The 20,555-nt window shown below is 42.2% G+C and overlaps 1 protein-coding gene across 4 annotated transcripts in view; it reads left to right on the forward strand.

Annotated features, from left to right (window-relative positions):
• UNK (unk zinc finger) overlaps positions 1-20,502 on the forward strand; it is a 41,819-nt gene extending 21,317 nt beyond the window's left edge. For 2 of the 4 annotated variants that reach the window (XM_035104503.3, XM_088661568.1), the window contains 11 exons: positions 964-1,048; positions 2,915-3,057; positions 4,186-4,233; positions 5,662-5,862; positions 7,004-7,072; positions 8,373-8,547; positions 10,549-10,650; positions 12,948-13,136; positions 17,481-17,662; positions 18,829-19,086; positions 20,200-20,502. In XM_035104503.3, coding sequence (XP_034960394.1) covers positions 964-1,048; positions 2,915-3,057; positions 4,186-4,233; positions 5,662-5,862; positions 7,004-7,072; positions 8,373-8,547; positions 10,549-10,650; positions 12,948-13,136; positions 17,481-17,662; positions 18,829-19,086; positions 20,200-20,355 — 1,608 coding nt within the window. In that variant the 3' untranslated portion in view covers positions 20,356-20,502. The remainder of the gene's footprint in view (positions 1-963; positions 1,049-2,914; positions 3,058-4,185; positions 4,234-5,661; positions 5,863-7,003; positions 7,073-8,372; positions 8,548-10,548; positions 10,651-12,947; positions 13,137-17,480; positions 17,663-18,828; positions 19,087-20,199) is intronic. The other 2 variants (XM_035104504.3, XM_088661569.1) reach the window with 1 other exon arrangement.
• The last annotated feature ends 53 nt before the right edge of the window (positions 20,503-20,555 follow it).

Here is a 20,555-nt window from a genome sequence, read left to right on the forward strand (position 1 = left end):
GAAAATATGGACTATGGCACATGCGGAAGCCTAGAAGACACAGACAAGAGGCTGAGGGATGTGCATGAGCTCTAGGTAGTACCCTGAAGGGTTAGGCTGATTCCTTGTCTTGTTTTTCTGAATTTGAGACATAATTCGCCCAAAATGCAAAAAAAGAGGTTTTTACTGTTTTATAAGGTATTCAGAACAATGATGGGGAACTACTGTAAATGTCATGACGGCTTTCAAAGTTGGAACAGAAGGTGTGATGAGTTTGGAAACTGACACCTTCCTCCTGTGCATACAAGGACAGCAGAATTAGTCTTGGTGTACACAACCCTTATCATAAGAAGACCACGTTTTTTTCCTAACAACATTTGATGTTACTGTTGGGACATGGCTGCCCTGTCTGTCAGCAGAATCCTTTCAAACTCTAGTTAAACATAGTTGAAGCAGTTCAACTATGGTTCCTTTCCTCTTTCCCCAAAGACTGCTGTTCCGGCAGCATTGGGTGGTAGGGGCTTTGGGAGTGATTCCCATGGATGCATATCACATAGAAACACTTCTCTTGAATGGATACTATACACTTCTTTTGCTCAAATGTTTTCATGTGATCTGATTCTGGATCCTTAGATAGAGCCAGTGTATGCACAGGACCATCATTCAGTAAGTTGCAAAAGTGATTAAAGCTGCAGTCCTATACACACTTATATGGGAGTAAGTCCAGCCAAACTTTTGAGTAGATGTGCAAAATATTGTGATGAAGTTCTAATCAACTGTATTAATGTGTATTATCAATTGTAATAATGCTAAAAGTAATTCTGTGAATGTCAGATATAATTTGAGATCAGAGTTATATGTAAAGCATACCTGAGGCACATCAAACTCGGTTGCATTTCTTGGCAGAGTTCTCCCTTCTATTTTTTTTATCATTATAGATAACTGTGCTCACTTGCATCACATTTTGTATTTTTTTTTTACCAGATCTACAAATCAACAAAATGTAATGACATGCAACAGTCTGGCAGCTGCCCCCGAGGACCCTTCTGTGCCTTTGCACATGTAGAACGTAGGTGGCCTTATCTTTATCTAGCAATAAAGTGTAAGCTGCAGGAGAAGTGTCATCCTGGGTTCAAAGTGGGACTTCATTTGCTGGATCAAGCAAAATTCAAAACAAATTACCCCCCTCCCCTCAGCAAGTCATGGGAAAGAATTCAAAAATAAATATTCCAGTGGATTTTATTTTGTGTGTTGTATCTTTTACTTTGGAAAAGACTCTTTAGGCACCAGATGGTGCGTGCTCTAATTGCATTTCCTCAAAATTAAGTGACACCCAGTGGCCACTCAGGGTATTGTACAGTTTTAAGTTTTGCTGTGGACATTTTGGGCTGCAGGTTTGTAATTTGCCTGCCTGAGGCTGTGAACACACAATTTCTTTCTGCGGAGCAAAGGAAAGAACTCATCTGCTGTAGTATTTGACCTGATCCTTTCATTAAGGAGTTTTCTGCTTTGAGATTTCTTTTTAAGAAGCCAGATTAATGTGGCACAGATTACTTGGTGGATTCTTAGAAATGATGGGCAAGAATTTTTGGAGAGAAGATTTTTCTTTTCAGCAAGTCACTGGTGAGTATGGATGGGGGGATCTGTGACTCCCCAGGTGCTGTTGGACTGCAACTCCCAGCCTGGTCAGTGGTTGTGAATGATGGGAGTTGTTATTCAACCACATCTAGTGAGGCACAGATTCACCACCCCTGTTGTAGCTCAACACTGGCATTAAAAGTAAAATAAACAGGGTCTTGCCCTAACCTGAAGTACAGTATGTAAGAAGAAAGCTGAAATGGTTTTTGAAGTGCCCACCCCCTGCAAATCACTGGAGAATGAAGGCGAAGCCATTTCCACAAATCCAGTCCGATTTGGTGAAGGTCCTCTCCATTCAACCCACCCAGATCTTGTCTGCTGAGCTGAAGACTGGATCTACTTCATATTCTTTCCCTTCCAGGTGCCCCAGACATTTCAGGGTGGGCTTGCCACGCAGATTCAGAACAACTGTTATAGCTCTTGTTTCTCCATACATAACCTATTCTGCCATATGAATTGTCTAGATTGCTCTATTGGGAACGTGGGATCTTTCCATACATAAAAAAAATCAATACTAGCATTCTGAAATAAAATGAGTGTTTCACACTCAATTCTAAGGTCTTAAGGTCTTTCTGTCTCCATTACAAAATGGAGGGATAACAACAGGCATCACATCATGGGCGTAGCCAGGATTTATTTCAGACTTTATTTTGCCGGGGGGGGGGGGCAGAACCAAGTTATCTGCAACACAATTTTTTTAAATTTTTTTTACCTAATTTGGGTGGGACAGCTCCCCCTCCCCCCAGCCCCCTGGCTACCGCCATGCCTCACACCTGGGCTTTCCAGAAGCATATGGTTGGACATAGTTGGAAATAGAATGCTGTACCGTATAGACAGTTGGTCTGATCCAAGAGGGTTGTTGTTATAGTCTTACATTCCTTAGGCTATGATTCTAAGCAAGCATACGGAAGAAAACATCATTGAAATTGTAAGCTTGCTTACCTAGTAAATATGCTTAGAATTGGAGTGTCAATCATCACCGTCAAGGTATTCTTAGTCATCATTAGAGATGGAAACCCTGATTCACCTGATTCAGCACGTCTTTTGAATGAATAGTTACATCTGTCAATGCTTTAAGAGTAATTTATAACTTTAGGAAAAGCTAAGACACTCAAAGCAACAAACCAAACATTTATCAGCTTTTTCTTATGAAAACTTTCTGTTACTTCTGTGCTGGTATGAGGATTGCTGCAAATAGATATGGATCTATGGAACCTCTGCACTTAGGAGAGCCATACGATTCATTTTCATTTTTCTGCATATATTGTGTCATGTTTTTGTTTTGCATTTCTTACAGAACCTCCACTTAATGAAGAGTTACAATCAACATCCTCTGTTTCCAGTCCTACACAAACAGGCCCTGTAATGTATATGCCCTCGGCAGCAGGCGATTCTGTTCCCGTCAGCCCTTCTAGTCCACAAGCCCCAGACCTTAGCAATGTACGTAGAAATTTTGAAAGTTCTTCACTTTGTAGGTTTTTACTGCAGACTTCTCTAAATATGAATGCCTTCTAGAGGAAGAAGCTGCCCCCTTGGTCTCAAAATATGTTTCATTAAGGAAATGGTGCCTATATTTTTTCCATAAAATTTACTTTGAATTTGTGGGGGTTGGCAGAGCATTGGGATGCAAAACAGGTTTCCATCTGTGAGCTGAGATTTTGAAGGAACATAGTGGCATGGGTTTAAATCACAACTGCCACTTTCAAACTGGATTAGACAAGCTGAGCTGCTTTAAATTTACTTGGAAGTCATTTTCGAACTGCCATATGGAGCAGCCCAAGGCTTTTCTGTGAAATTTAATACTGTTGTAATGTTCCCTGCTTAGAATTTGTCCCATTTGGGAAGTGCTCTTTCTTCATCTGAAAATGACTGCTTCTAGAACACCTATTCAAATCATTAAAATGTTTGCATGGTTTTGCTTTTCTCCTCTTGAATAAAGTGCTCCAAGCATAAAAGGGAAAGTGCAATCTCTTTTTGTGGGTGCTGAGCTCTATTATATAGGTCTCATCTGAATTGCTTACCTTGTGAATAGTGGCAGCTGCTCCTAACTAAATGTTTGGTAATGCAGCCTTGGAGCTTGTGTGCTATGATATGTTTGAAGAATTTAACCTGGTGTAGTTGCCCTCTGACCAAACTGCGGGAGGCAGTGGAAGACAGAAGTGCCTGGCGTGCTCTGGTCCATAGGGTCACGAAGAGTCGGACACGACTAAATGACTAAACAGCAACAACAAGTTGCCCTCTGTTTTCATGTTAAGCTAAAATTAAGCTGTAGTTATCCCTTGGGAGAGTCTTGCATATTTCTAGTGAATCATATCAAGTCACTGTTTAGAAGTAGACATCCTGCTCACGCTCTCACCTTTTGGCGAGCAAATTGTAATGTCTCCTTCCAAGTCCACCTGCTTTTGTCATACTGAAGCACTCTTTGTCTGTTGTTACTTCACCCTGATCAGCTGTGTATGTAGGCTGCAAGCAGAGCGAATGATGTTTTAATTATGCCTATGACTGATTAAAGCTAAATAAATTGCTCATCCCACATATTCTGTGTTATGTCTTTGTCTTTGACTGCAGGTATGGAATAAACCAGGAACTCTGCCAACTAGCCCCACTTCTACTACAGTAAGTATCCACTCTAACTGGGGAGAGAGAATTACACAACCTGTGCTGGTTGAATGAAAATTGTCATTGTCAGAGGCTCCCAACAGTCCCCTCTTCCTTAATTCAAGCCTCATCTGTTTTACATTTCGAAACAGTTGCTATGTATGCCACAGTTTGCAGATCAGTAGCTACTAGCCAACATGGCTTGTTATACCTCCATGGTTGGGAGGCAGTATGCCTCTGAATACCAGTTGCTGGGAATTGCTGATAGGCAGAGTACTGTTGTGCTCATACCCTGCTTGCAGGCTTCCCACAGGCATCTGGTTGCCCACTGTGAGAGCAGGATGTTGTGCCAAATGGACCATTGACCTGATCCAGCTGGCTGTTCCAATGTCCTTACGGTCAGAGTATGGTGTTGGGCACATAATTTAGATTCCCTAAAAGTTTCTAGTCCTTATGATTATCAATATGCACATAAAAACGTCCTAGCAACTCTTAAGTACAGAATTCCTGACAAAGCACTCAGCTATTAAACATTTTGTCCTGAAGATACACTCCTTTTCTTTTGTCCATGGTTCTTTAGCAAAGCAACCTTGAATGACTGCATATGTAAAAAAAAGCAAAGCTGAGTAGCTTCTGATAATTTGGAAGTTCTCTGTCCCAGTTGTGCATAAATACTAAAGAACTCTCATTTTTCTCATTGCTGTGATGGGTCCAATAACCATAGTTATTTATGACAGGGAAGGATGGGAAGCCCCCAATAAGAGTGATGCAATCAAACATTTTTTTAAAAAGTTTTTAGATACTTTAAATTCTGTACTTGTAAGCTGCCTTAAGCTGCCTTATCAGTTTAGGTCAAGGAAGAATGGAACACGTGGTTCATATGGGGCTGTAAATATGTAGGAAAACTGATACAAAGAATTTGGGTTATGGGAATAAGAGTAAGAAGCTGCACTGGGTGAAAATATTCAGCACTATGATCACTATAAACCACTTCCCATCCACCTCTGTTTTCTGAAGCACGGACTGACTTCACATTTTTTATACTTTTTTCTTTTAAACTTGAAGCATAGAATTGTAGGATTCTGAAGAAGCAACAAGGTTTTGCACTAGAAATATGTATTCTGCTATGGGATTATGTTGACTGTGCTGGTTTCTAAATCTCACTTGAGAGCATGAAGAACTTGTCAGCTGAGTGAGAAGAATATGAGATTGTCTCTGGCATCAAGATACGGTTGTGCATTTCTGAGACACTAAAGCACAAAAACTTGTGATTTATGTACCCAGTTGACTTAGCTGAATCTAACAACTTAGTTATCTGGAGGTTTTTCCATCGAAGCCATCTGCAGTAGTGCAAGACAGAATGTTACAATCCTAGGAATCTGTAACTGCGCACTATACGAGTTCCTCTCATGTTGTGACCTGTGCTGTTTTTTCTTCTTCCATTAGATTCTCTGTAGAAATAGCAGTCTTGGAAGCCCATCTAATATATGTGGGTCTCCTCCTGGTGCCATTGGAAAACCCCATAGTTTGGAAAGCATTGGCTTTCCCACAGATTCAGTAACTGCAGCCAGCAGCTACAAGAAGGCACCAGGATTTGAGCGGGAAGACTTGGTTGGAGCAGAGTACCTAAAGAATTTCAAATGCCAGGTAGGTGGGGGGAATACAGGGAAAGGGGACCTAAGGGTTTCATATTTGCTTTGGAGCCAACTGCCAAAACCACTGAAATATGTTGATGAAACATCTTGGTACTTCCCTAAGCTACGAAATTGGCGCTAGACAAGCACGGCACAAGGGCTCCTGGTATTGTGATACATAATCAAGTAATCCAAATAAAGGATCTGAAGCAAACTTTACATATTTTTTACATACCACAATATCAGCCACCTGAAACTTTCTATTGGGCTAGTCTAGAGAAACATTTCTCGGAACTTTTTTCCCAGGCAAGAACCCGAGTAAGAGTTCCTTGGCATAAAGAAAGTTAACATCCTTGCTATCCATGTTATTGCACTTATCACAGTATATTTTTAGGGATTCTTTTTCTCCCTGAAGAAGTGTACATGCACACAAAAGCTTATACCCAGAACAAACTTTGTTGGTCTCTCAGGTGCTACTGGACTATTTTATTTATTTATTTTGACTGTGTCAGACCAACACTGCTACCTTCCTGAATCCCTGAAAAAATGCATTTAGAATATAATTGCAGTGATACTTAAAATGGACATATCTGAATATTTTCATGAAAATATAAAATAAACTCATGCTTGCAGAGAAGCCACTGGGAATTTAACAGCAACAACAAACTATTACAGTTGCAGACCAGCATAACTGGGACTTTAGCATTTATTCTGAAGTATTTATGGAGTAAGATTTTTCTTACCAGCTTTTTCTTAAATACCCATTTTTTCCTTACCAGGCATAGACTAAGAAAACATTCCGCACTTTCTTTTCATTGTTAATCTCACCACATGAGTACAGAACGATCACAGTGGAGTACGAAGATTAAAGGGCAATCATATGCATGTTTAAGACTTGGAAAGTTTATTTCATTTATTTCAATTGGATTTACATCCAAGTTATCAGTACCATGTGTGCAGGGAATCCCCACTACCACCACCATTTATTGTCTAATACTTTTTTCCTTATTTAATGTGCTCTGAACTTTCTGGGAGCAGCCAAATAGAGGAAGTTTTGTTAGAATCCCATAGCCCTCTCAAATGCTTGAAGTCAGCAATTTCACATTGGTATACTCCCCCTCCATTCGTCTTTCTTTTTATTATGTTTACTGCAGCAGGCAAAGATTAAATCCCATTCCTTGGAACACAGAACCCAAGAACAGCCTCTGTTACAACCAAAACAGGTATGTTACCCCAAATTGGCCCTAGACCAGGGGTCAGCAAACTTTTTCAGCAGGGGGCCAGTCCACTGTCCCTCAGACCTTGTGGGGGGCCGGACTATATTTTGAAAAATATATATGAAAGAATTCCTATGCCCCACAAATAACCCAGAGATGCATTTTAAATAAAAGGACACATTCTACTCATGTAAAAGCATGCTGATTCCCGGACCGCCTGCGGGTCAGATTTAGAAGGCGATTGGGCCGCATCCGGCCCGCGGGCCTTAGTTTGGGGACCCTGCCCTAGACCATTCCTGTGTGTTTATGCCATCTCATCCAAGCCTACTAGTGGATGCTGGATGAAGCATGGGTGGATGGTGGTATTTTTCTAAGAGTTTTTTTTAAAAAAAAAGTCCCTAACAAATGTATATTCAGGTATGTACAAATGCTGAGGCTGTGCGTATAGATGAGCATCCAAATTAGAAATTTCAATATGAATTGGGCTGCAGAGATAATTAAAGAGAGGGTTTAGTACAGCTCATTGAACCTTGTTCTGATAAGATTGTACACAATTATGATTATATGATGCAGCTGATAATGTATGAGAAGTGTTCTAAAAGAATCAAAGTTGTCCTTCATAACAGTAGGATACATTTGTTTTGGCATTGCGTTGTATATTAAAACTACTGTGAACTGCCCTGAATGTATGTTGATATAGAAGTCTGTGGTATAAATTATATATGGAGAGAGAGAGAGACTTCTCTTTCCCAAGGGAAATGAGGAAGAGAGCCTGTTATGTGCTTTTCAAAGCTCAGATTCTACTCTGAGCCTTGAAAAGTAGATAGAGCTGGAAGAGAAAGTGGGAAAGAGTGTCATTCTTTCAACTTCCTCCTTCAGAACTCCTTCAGCAAAAATTACCACCCTCTCCACCTAGGGTTGCCAGACTCAATAGAGGACAGGACTTCTGTGCCTTTAATTGCCCTGCTCTCTTTTGAGTCTGGAAACCTTAAAGAGAAACCAGCAGACCCTTTGTTTAATTTCCAAGCAAAGGGTCTGCTGGTTTCCAGACTCAAAAGAGAGTGGGGCAATTAAAGGCACAGAAGTCCTGTCCTCTATTGAGTCTGGCAACCCTATCTCCACCTCATGATGGAAGGGTAAGTGGAAGAGGAGGCTTTGTGGGTGCCAGGGGAAGTCCTCAAGAGTTCTGTTGTGTACATGAGCACCATGTTGGCAGCCCCAGAGCTAGGGACTTGCTCATACAGTTTTTAAATTGCATGCTGAGAATGAATTATCCAGTGTTTAAATATATGTCTTCCTCTTTCAGGATATATTGGGGATTCTTCCTGTTGGCAGCCCACTGACATCTAGCATCTCTTCTAGTATCACTTCTAGTTTGGCAGCAACACCGCCAAGTCCAGCAGGCACAAGCAGTGTCCCTGGCATGAATGCAAATGCCCTTCCATTCTACCCAACCAGTGACACAGTGGAGTCTGTGATAGGTAATACTGCCTATACTCATGGGGGGCAGCTCTGAAAGGGAATATAATCAGCCTAGGAAATAGGAGCATGTTGTAGATCTAGATACCTGGGGAGTTTTTGCAGAATCCCATCTTTCTTTTAGAGGCAGCTAATATGACATACACAGTCTTCCATGCATCATAATTTCAGCTCTGAATTATATAATAATGTGTCAATATGGTGAATTGGAGATTATCATTGCTCTGAATTTTTTGTGAAGAGAAATTGATGTCTTGTTTGCTATCGTTCATCTTACTCTATGCTTGCTAAATTTACAAATCACAAATTTGGCCCAAAGTGCTACTGTATTGGGCCAGTTCAGGACTCTATTTAATTCATGTGACAGGTGTAATTTGTGGTTGAGCAAGTGTTTTCATAAATATTACAAGGATGAAACTCTGATCTGTACACATCAAGCAGAAGTCCATAGCCAGTCTGTGCCTTAGGTGAAGATTTAAAAGGACCTTGTTTATGCTTCCCTTCAAAGGTGTGGTATGTCACCGTGTTTTAATCTCCTGATTTCCCAAGGAGATTAATAGCACATATTGTGCAGAGCAGGCATTTCCCTTTTTATTTTCTCCTCAGGCACAACTTTATTTACAATTTTTAATTACTTCTAAACGGAGGATATATAGTGTTGCTTCATGTTGGCCTCTCATTGTCCAGATATCTTATTATGATTACTAATGGTTAATGTTCTCTAACAGTGCTGTGCCACCACCCTCCCAGGAGGAGCACCATTGCTGCTTACTGGGAAGGTGCAGGGGCAGCGTGGAGGCAGGATCAGGGCTCAGATTGGCTCAGCCAGTTCACCTTTCCAACCCCAACCTCACTGCTACCGTGCCCATCCCAGAAGGCAACACTGACGTTGCTCCCAGAAGGGCAGCAGAGTGACCCCGCCCCAGCCACTTCTGCCTGGAATGATTTAAAAAAACCAAAAGAGAATTCCTGGCTTTGAAATGAAGAGTTTGCAGTAGTGTGGTGGAGGACAGGAAGGGCAACTTCTTCAGCCCCAAACAGGCTCTTGTTACACATTTTAATAGGCATCCTGTGGGGAATTGCAGTCTTTTTTGTGAAAGGCTTCGAAAAGCAACCTTTTGGAAAAACACCAAACCACAATACAGGCTTTGGAGAAAAAGGGGCTGGGGAGCAACCATTTCAATACAGAAAACTGTGATCTATTTTATGGTCCACATTTCTGAAGTAACATGAATATCAGGAATCTAACACAAGCCATACTATTTTTTGAGAGACAACATTAATGGGGCATATTTGCTGGACACAGTAAATTGGCTAGAAATGACACTTGGGAAGAACCTGTGGAGGCTTGCTTCATCTCATCCCAACTGGCAATGCCCATGCTATATATCACTGATCCATTGTTGGGACACTGCTGGCTACAGCCTGCTTCCTAGGGTATGCTAACACATCCCCTTTCCCCGATGCCCCTCATCTGACTGCTGCACTCAACCCCCTTCTTTCCACTGCCATACCTGCACCTCATTCCTACTGCCCATCTCCTCCTCCACTGAATTGCAACCCAAGTCACTGCTCCACTGTGGAATTCCTAAAAGAGGGAAATTCCAATCACCATGCATCATGGATACCCAGGTTACTAGGTGACTGGGATGGGCAACCTTCATTAAAGCTGTCCTTGGATGTATTTCTTCCCAAAGTCAAGCTGTACAGCAGGTGTCACTGGATGATCTGTTTTGCATTGCTGTTTATTTCTGGTGTCAATCTGTGGGAAAGAACCTGATGCTGAAAGCTTTTAGGGCTCAAAAACAATAGAAAGTGATATGAAAAGCTGCCTTGTTTAGACAACTGTTGACTAATGGCAGTATTGTACAGTGGGGAGCAGGGCCCTATAGATCCTCCTGTCCAGAGCAGTGTCATCTCTGCATGTAGGCTCTTTGGGCTTCCCTATCCCTTGAAGTTGTTGGTCCTTTTTGTATTATATAATTGGTGCCTCTGTCTGGCAGAGTCTGCCTTGGATGACCTGGACCTGAACGAATTCGGAGTGGCTGCCCTGGAGAAGACATTTGACAGCAGCTCGGTGCCCCACACGAGTGGCATCATGATAGGTACATGAAAGCAACAGAGCTTTCTTTGATCTTCTGCCAAGCAGGGTTCGCCCCATCAGCTGGCTGAAGCAGCCTAACAAGCTCTCAAAACCAGTCCTAACATTATATGTTGGTTTGCAGCCAATGGGAGACCTTGGAGCAAAAGGGCTCTCATTGACTAGCAGATTGGAAATTTATTCCACTGGTTTCAGATGTCCCAGTTATGTTTATGAAATTGACATGGCTTATTTGACACACTAAACATGTTTATGAAATTATGACATGAATATTTCATGGGGGGGGAGTCATTTTAAAATAATGAGAAACAAATTGGATTGTTTTCACTGTTCTGCTGTCACAGGACCATGGCAAGACATTATCGCCACACATTGACAAACTACCGCATATGTATCTCATCATTTGTATGTGGTCATTTCAAACCAGCGTCCCATTTTGTGTGTGTGTCTGGTTGGTCAGGTGAAAATAGTCCTTACAACCTTGGTCCCCTATTGTAAGAATCCCATAATGCATTTACACAGGTGTTTGTGTTTGTGTGTGTGTGTGTGAACTAAGCCACATGCAAATTGGTAGGTGCCTGACTCACTATTTCCGCTCATGCTGTCTGAACTCTGTCTCTGAATGGCATAGCCATCAGCTTAAACCTGGTCTTCCATGGTGCCAGATGTTGTATGTTGCAGACCATTGCAGAATGCTCTGCAATGGCCTTCCATCAATACACAATTCTATTTCACCACATCCTGCCCTCAATATTGGTTCAGATTTGAGCAGTAGCACAAATCTGAATGATTTTCCACGTACCCAAGTGATCAAGTCTGCTTTCACAAAAACCAAAGGTAGAATTCAGCATCAGACAATTCTGCACTGGTATCATGCCTATGCTTATTCTGGCTAAAACAATTTGGAAGTGGGTCCTGTTTACGGTGCAGACATCACAATTCAAGATAGGAGTCAAAATAGGGCCCAAATAATGCTTTTCATGTAACGTAGACATGGTTACCGTGAAGGTAACTGCCCTTTTAATGATGGTTGCAAAGACTGCTCCTCAGATTATCAGTAAACTGATTGAGGACTCTAGTTTTGTGAGCAGTACCTTGTATTACGTTCCTCCTGAGTTGACTTAGAATAACATGTTGGTTACTTCTATTGTAACTCTGTCTAGGTTAGAAGAAGGATGGAGAGTTCTATGGCATGTAAGAGTCCCTCCCCAGGCCATCCTAGAAACACTCTAATTTCTGAATCTAGTTTCTGAACAGGTGCTGCTGTGCATTTTCAAGCTTTATAAACATGAGGGGTAAAAACTGAGTTTTCAAAGAATGAAACCTGAGATTCTTATTATTCTGACAACATTAGCAAATCCCATGCTACTGAGTTTGATTCCTCTGAGCTCCTCTGTTGTTCAAATTGGGAGGTGATTTCCCCCATTCTCTTTCCTGTAGATCTAGCAGAAATAATTATGGTGTTGAAATTTAATGATCTGATCTTCTCAGACATCTTTTTACTGAAGGGTATAGTTTTTTACAGGTGTATTAAAAATGAAGGTTGTAATTTGCCCCATTGAATTTGTGGCTTCTCCCTTGACTTTGAATATTGAGAAACGGCCCCATTTGCTGTTGCTTAAGTGATGCTAAGAAAGTAACTTTCATCCCTAATATTGGGTTGGAGGGATTTGAATTTACAGAAATATTTTTGGCAGGATATGTAATGTGATGGGGAAATATATTTTTAACTAGTACAATAGCCTTGGAAATGTAGTTGCTTAATCCATGTGATATGATGGACATCTGTTTTCTTGTTCTGGGAAAAGAGTCTTAGAGATGCCCATTATCACCTTCGCTGGCCACTTCTTTGTTTTAGAGAAATGCAGCCTCTTGCACTAATAAACAATGGAGATAGTGCAAAAGCAATTTAGTTTAAACATGCATAATATGAATTAGTGTATTGTCACTGTGGAGAGACAGATGAAAAAAGCTGTCTAAATGTCTCTCGTGACAGTCCCTTAAACTCTTAAATGACCCTCTTGTATGTTGGAGTACAGTTGACACTGTCCATATGTCCTATTTTGCACAGTTAACACTCAAGAACGTTGCTACTGTACCTTCCTCGGCCAGAGGAACAGTTCTCATAATGCTCTTTCTGAAGGTAAAGAGGGATGGAAAGTGGAGGAAACACCGGACTCCCCCGTCCTTTACTGGTGCAGAGAGTGAAGCAAACACCTGCTGTTCAAATTCCTGTGCTGTGCTTCCACTCATAACTCATGGCTTCTACATTCCCATCCTTTCTGTGTGTTCTTTGTCCAGGTGGGAGTTTGCTGCAAAGTTCTGCTCCTGTAAATATCCCTGGGTCCCTTGGAAGTTCTGCCTCCTTTCACTCTGCCTCTCCTTCTCCACCGGTCAGCTTATCATCGCATTTCCTCCATCAGCCCCAGGGACACTTAAGCCAATCAGAAAACACATTCCTGGGGACATCAGCTTCTCATGGATCATTAGGTAAATGCCCAGTGCGTATGTGAGAGAGTGCATGTGAACATGTACATACCTGTCTATACCATGTAAGTATTTTCCTTTTATCTTAGCTTTCATTTGAATGTCCTCATTTTGTGTTGCCACCTAACATATCTTGTGCCCAATGCCTGTCAGAAGAATTCACTAAGCCTAAGGACATCCCAGAAAGAATTTCCCTGTACAAAATAACCAAACAATGGCTGAGTTAAAATAGTTTGGGATATCCATACAACAAAGAGCAAATGTAGCAAAACACATTAGGAAAAGTTAAGCAAATTCCAAATGTGTAAGGATGACCCAAGAGTTAAATTCACAGAAGGTAGACTTTCTGCAGCTAAGAGAAGGAGGCAGATAGTCTCAACAGTAGCTCAGTAGATGGATGAGCATCTATTAACCACAGCAGTAGTGTCCCATCAGCAGAGTTGCTGGTGTTTACCAGGAGAGGGAAGGGTAGAGGTGAAGTGGTGAAGTCAGAGCTGTGTGAACACACCAGCAGGAGCACTGGTTTGGCCCAACCAGTTTGTCGGCACAAACCTTACTACCACCTCGCTTCTCTTGGCAAACAGCAGTGACTCTGCTGCTCAGAGGCTGCTGTGGCTCCATCCCACTGGGCAAGACACTCCTGCGTTATAGAGTATCAACAATCATAGAATCATAGAAAAAGGTTCAAATATATGATACCATTAGCAATTAGCTTCTGATGCACTTGGAATAGTTGACTTTTCAGGTTTAGACCTGTTATTCATACCTACTCAGTTATAGCTAACAGGCATGAGCTCTGAAAATCAGATACTTGCAAGCCTATCAGAAGCTAAATATTTTATCTCTTCCTAAACAGTTTCCAAAGGAATCCTGGGGTTATATCCAAAACATTTCCCATTGTACGACTTCTCCTCACCACCCCCTTTGCTCCCTAAATCTGTTCTAGGGGTTTCCTCAACCCTCCAGAGTAGATTTAGGGAGCAGAGTGGCAGGCAGGACAGGGAGACAGGGGACGTCTCATTGCGTAAGCAGAAATCCTTGCACTGACGGGATGTGTTGGTTGGACGTCACCCTTGTTATTCAAAGTATAGCAAGGGCTCAGTATTCCATGTGTAACATACCTAACTTGAATGATGCTCCTTTAGATCATGAAAGCTGTGCAGTGATGGGAATACCTTTGAGTTTGCTCAGAGTTCCTTCCATTGCCATTACACAGCCCTACAACCGGATCTCTCACTGCAAAGATTAGTCAGACTGGGTTCCAGGAATACTTGCCATTTGCAAGACAATCCACCCCATACTGTCTGTTTAAAGGAACATTTGGCCTGCTTTAGAACCAGGGGTGGTGTGTTTCATTTAACTGTTTGAGGGAAGTATCACTTTGCCCTGCTGTCGCCCCCACCACTACCACTTACTTGCTCCTGCTGCGGCCATGTGCCCTGCCATTTCTGCCTTTGGCAGAAAAATGGCACCACCATTGGTGCTGATTTGGGGCAAGATCACGCCCATTTCAGTGTTGATAGCCACAGAGGCAACAGGGCAGGCCACCTAGGGGGCTTCTGCCACCTGAAGCAGCAGCCTCGTCTTGACTAATGGCTCATCCAGCTCTGTTTAGAACAATCGCATCAAATTTTGCCATGGTGGTAGGAAGGCAAGAGCAGAAGCATTCCTTTATTGTTACTTAGAATGTTCCTGGGCTGGATTCTGGCATAAAAATCAGGTTCAAAGGTTAAGCATTGGCCCCGGTTAAGAATACATGATTATACAAATGAATCTTTACAGCCTGGGGGGGTAGCACCTCAGAAAATTCAACACTTGGCATTTGCTGAATGTCCTATGGACAGTACAGCATAGAAGTGTGCCTGTCTCTGGTAAAGAGGCTTAAAGTCTAGGCAGGACACACAGGAGAGAAGTGGAGAGAGAAGGTAAATGACAAAGCGGTGTGCAGGAAGTATGTGGGAAGAATAAGAACTAGGTACTTGTTTTTATGTGTTTAATCACGTCTTGTCTATCATCTGTATAACCACCCGCTTGGTGCAAAAGAAATCCATGGTCCATACACTGGAACCTTCTAAGACTCATTTTGAGTGCTTCAAGAGTACAGTTTATACACTTATCAGTTAGGGATACTGTCAACAGGGTGGTGAAGCAGGCACATGCACGTCACTGGTATCTTTTTTGGGAGAGAGAAAGAATGCGGTATTGATTACCTAAATGTATGAATTATATTGCAAGGGGTAAATGTGTACATGTTTGATTTTATTTACCCTGTCCTTCAACTACTATCAAGAGTAGCTTACAAAGAATTAAAATTACACTAATTTTACAATAAGCATCTTGTGGCCTAATCAGATAGTGGCCTAATTGTAAACCAAACCACGGGCACCTGCATTATTGACGCTCATTAGGCTGGCTATCAGTCGAAATGTGTTTTCAGTAAGCAGTTTTGCTATATATTTTTTACTCGTGTATTAAAATGTATTCCTGCATAAAAATAGCATGCATACATAGAAAACAGTAACACAGTAGGAAGCCAGGGTCTTTAAATAAAGCAAAACATATCACATTTTAAGAAGCAGAGTTAGCTTTTATAAGTGATATAGCATTTTATTGTTTATATCATCTTCTGCAGTAGCATGTGCCCTTGACCTGGTTCCTCTGCTGCGACCTAATTTATAACACGGCTATGACTGGAATCAGGATGAGCTCACACTAGCCATGCTGCTTAATAAATCAGTGTGGTGAGCAGTGCCTTAGTTCCACAGGGAAAACTAAACTGTGATGGAAATTCAGTGTGAAGAAGATAGCTTTAATAAAAACACATAGAATAGTATTACAATTTTTTACTGCATTTTTTTTGTAAGAAATACACTTTATTTTATCTATTTTGCCATTTGACATGCCATTTGATTGCAGTAAGGCCTCTAAGTGGTTTACAAGAATACATAATTTGTTATGACAGAATAAGAGCAGCAGTAGTGGTCTGTCAGGTGGGGTGGAGCTGCAAAGGCACACTTCTGGCACCAATGTTGCTGCCTGTGAGGTGCTGGGGTAGGGTGGCAGTGAGGTTGAGGCTGTGCAGGCACACCAGCAGGAGCACTCAACTGGCTTCGCCGGTGCTCCCACGCAGCCTGACTTCAGCTCTATCCAAGAGGAACAGCTCCCCAGCTCCACCCCATCACATGGAGCACTATTGGAGAGCACTCTCTGTTGCTCCACAGACTTTGTGGATCTATTTGCAACAGATCCACAAAAAAACAGCAGCAGAAGAAACTGTATCCAATTGATTCCCACCTGGTTTGGGATGGCGAGCCATTTTGCATTATTTGGAGCAGAAAAAGCAGTTTTGCCTTCAGGTGTAGACTCAGCTGGGAACCTCAGCCAATCACTGCCCCTGGTGTTATACAGGTGTTTTTGCAAGCACATGTTCGTTGCACAGTACATTTTTAAGCATCTCATAAAAATGTAAACTCTGCAGTGAGCTTTATTTCCCTTGGTATTAAACTCTGCCTTATTCTAAAAAAATAAAATAAATCTGAGGGCCAGTTGTTCTGATGCAAAGTGAGCTGGTTCCTCAGATGAACTTCTGAGCAAGATCAGCAAAGGCAGAGATTAGGACACTAAAATGGCTTAGTGCTGGTTTGTACTGAAGAACTTCACGTGGTTAATAGATCTTAAGTATTGTAATTGTAGATTCTTATACTAAACTATTCAAATCACATAACGGTTTGGTTTGTTATAAGTTCTAATTCTGATCAAAATGAAATGCTGTAATGTTAGAGACAAATCTGAGTGGCTTTCAAAAGTAGAAGTGTGAATTTCAACAATGTTTGGGATAAGATCTAATTAGATTGACTAATGAAGTCACAAGATTAATGGCTAAGGGCTTTCTTAAAACAGTCCACACATAGGTTTTGCTGCTTAACCAGGCCTCTGCTTATACTGTCAGTTGCTAGCATATCTGTTTTAGTTGTGCTTTGACCAGTGTCTCACGTGGAGATCTTCCCTGTGTGGTGCATCTAAGCCTGTATCTCTCTGCACAGCAGTTATAGGTTAGATGCGGTACAAAGTGCTCAGGAGCAGTCTTGGAACCAGCATGCCATGTGTCATATTTTTTAAACATAGAGAATATTTACCGTGTTGCCATTTCTTCTGTGTAAGCCTGAGTGACAAACAGTAACTCTGCAGGGACATGAATGTCCCTCCCCAGAATCCCCAAATGAATCAATGCCCTGTGAAATATTGACCCATTTCATTCCCTTTCCAAAACAGTGCCGGGCAAGGAAAGGGGTAATCCAGGGATATATGTGACGTATAATTTCCCCCCTTCCTGTCTGCATGAAACAGGTTTAAACGGGATGAACAGCAGCATATGGGAGCACTTTGCTTCTGGAAGTTTTTCACCCAGTACCTCGCCTGCATTTCTGTCGGGTCCAGGTGCTGCTGAGCTGGCCAGGCTGCGGCAGGAATTGGATGAAGCTAACAGCACAATAAAGCAGTGGGAAGAATCTTGGAAACAAGCCAAACAGGTAGCGTCTGCTGGGAGGGGTGGGTGAGAGTGGTTTGCCAGGATACTACTAATGGGCAAAAGTGTCCACCTAACAGCTGAATAAATAGATTGAGGGTCCAAAAATAATATACAAAGTCAGATTTGGTATGTGTTGTACTGTAACATAGTTCCTTCACAGCAGACATGGGGGTTTTGTTTGGTTTTTTTTAGCTCTATCAATGGAGAAAGAAACCAATTGATACCTTAGATATGCTGAGGAGTAGGTTGCAAATTGTAATAGGATTTGAAAATGTTCATGCCAAGGTTGCTAGTGTTCCTCTAGGAATATTGGCTTTTTCCAGTTGTTTCTGAGCAGACCTTTCCAATTGTCCCAAGCTTTTTGATTTATGTATCACCTGAAAATTGACATGCTCCTCACCTTTTTGTAGTGACGCTCTACTGTAATTATTTTGAGGTTAGTAGCTGTGCACTGAAAGAATGGTAAGCCCCTCCTTCTGCATTCAATATGCTTTGTAAATGTTCTCCCTCTGGGGATGTAAGTTTCTACCCCGCTCTGGCCAGGTTGGCTAACAAGACTAGGGTGGTTGTGAATATATGCTTTTTGCTAAACTATTCCCTTAACTAGATTGAGACAGACGGATTGCATTTAGTAAATTGTTCCCCGAGCTCTAGGATGGTGTCTGAGCCTCCGTGCCTCTCCAGTTCGGTAGTCAGGGAAGTTTCACTGCTAGAACCTTCCCTGACAGCTGCCTTTCAAGCTTCAGGGGAACACAACTACTACTACTTTATTTTAACTGCTTTATTATGCTTACAATAATAAAATACCAATTCCTCGCCCATCACCACCAAAATAGATACATGGTACCTTCTTGCCATGTGAATATATTTTTGAGATGATGAACACTCTAGGATCCAATGTGTGTGCACACCTCTTGCCAGTACTGTGCCCACAATGTTTGCTTGGAAAATTTGCCATATTTTGTCTCACGTTGATTCTGGAGTTTGTATAGATACAAGAAATCTGCTCCATATACAAAGCCTTTAAATAGAATGCTGGGGAAACTATTCAAACTGTGGAGTGAAGCCAAGTGAGGAGATGAGATAACTCACTTCACATCCTCCTCTCCCACCCCACCCCCACACTGTTTCCCAAATTACAAATGACTTTTCCTTTGGGATACACAGGCTTGTGATGCTTGGAAAAAGGAAGCTGAGGAGGCTAATGACCGTGCCAACACGGCAACCATAGAATGTGAGCTAGCCCGGGAGCAGAGGGAGGCCTTGGAGCTGCAAGTGAAGAAACTCCAGGAGGAAGTGGAGAGGATCCACACTGGCCAGGACCCCCAGTTCCTGCGTTCGCTCTCTGATGTAGAGTCCCTCTCCCTCTCCACACTTTATAACCTCCAAAAACAGCTGCGTGCCAACCTGGAAAGAGTTGATAAGGTAGGTCTGACTGAGAAGTCTTGTCCCACAATTAACTTAGCTTCCTTTTTGAATCCTTAATAAAAGCCACAACTGTGAAGTTTGCATTTTTAATCCATGGTATATTTTGAACCCCATAGACCATGAAATGTCCCATTCTTTCTTGGAGGGGGTGCCGTTTTATACTAGAATGCTCTTAGCTAGCAGGCAAGGCTTATATCATGATAATAGGAAAGGGAGTTTCCCTCTGGATCAGAGTATGGTATGTCTGGTACCTGAAAGCAAAACCCACATTGGGCTCCCATGTAATGACTTGGGCCTGTGGAATGTGCTGAAATGGCACACATTTCCAGGTGGTTGAAGGAAGGTGGAAAGGGATTTTATTTGGTAGTAAGTAACTTGACACTGCCTTAAAAAACATTTACAGCCCCATAGAATTGATCTTGGGGGTGGTGGGTGGAGGGAGAGAGTCAAAGTGTCATCTTGTCGTTGTCCCTCAAAAAAACCTATACTGCACAAGAGCTGCATTTACACATTTCCCTGTGAGATGGGGGTGGGTGGGATTGAATTCACTGTGGGAATGAACACAGACAATTTAGTGGGGGGGGGGGTCCTCTTGCCCACATGTTCCATAGAGCTGCTTGCTAGGCAAGAGGAGTAACAGCTGTATCCTATGCATCTTGGGTCCTGGCTGCAGCCTAAGCCACTTTCTTCCTTCAGTGACTTAACAGAGCAGCAGGCTGGAGGAGTCACTGCCAGGAGTTAGATATATGTGAAGTTCATGAGGCATGGCTGCCATCTATGTCATTTTGCATGCTGTCTGCCCAAAGGAACTCTCAGAACAGGTAACGGGAAAAAGAGAGAGGGATGTGGGGAGGTAAGCCAGGTCAGGCATAGGAACAGGGAGGCGGTTGCAGAAAGAGAAGCAAAGGACTCCTCCACCTCTTTTGTACTCCAGTTTCTTCCACCATCCTCCTGAAAATGTCTGTGGGTTCTCACTTGTCCATTCCTTAAAGCTTGTGAATATCTCTGACCCTTTAATGGCTGTCTCCTGAGTGTATCAGGGCTCTGCTTTGTTTTGCTGACAACCCACTTTGCTTCTCTCCCCTCCCCCCCCCTTTCATTTCTTTCCAGGCAGTGTTTCAGATGCAGTCGGTGAAATGCCTCAAGTGCCAGGAAGAGAACCGGGTGGTACTCCCGTGCCAACACACTGTGCTGTGTGAAACATGTGCTGAGGAGGGCGAATGCCCCATCTGCCATCCCAACAGGCCACACACTCTCCAGTCGTGACCCTACTAGGACATTTGGTTTAGCATATCACACATAGAACTTTTTAACTTTATATATATATATATATAAATATAATATGAATATATATATGAATATATATATATATATACATAAAAACAAAAATTAGTTGCAGAGCACTTTTTAATACTTTGCATCTCCCATTTAAAGGTTCCCCCACCCACCCAGTCCTGCTAAGTCTA

Source organism: Zootoca vivipara, chromosome 2 (genome assembly GCF_965207765.1).
Source record: "Zootoca vivipara chromosome 2, rZooViv2.hap1.1, whole genome shotgun sequence".
NCBI classification, from domain to species: Eukaryota; Metazoa; Chordata; class Lepidosauria; order Squamata; family Lacertidae; genus Zootoca; species Zootoca vivipara.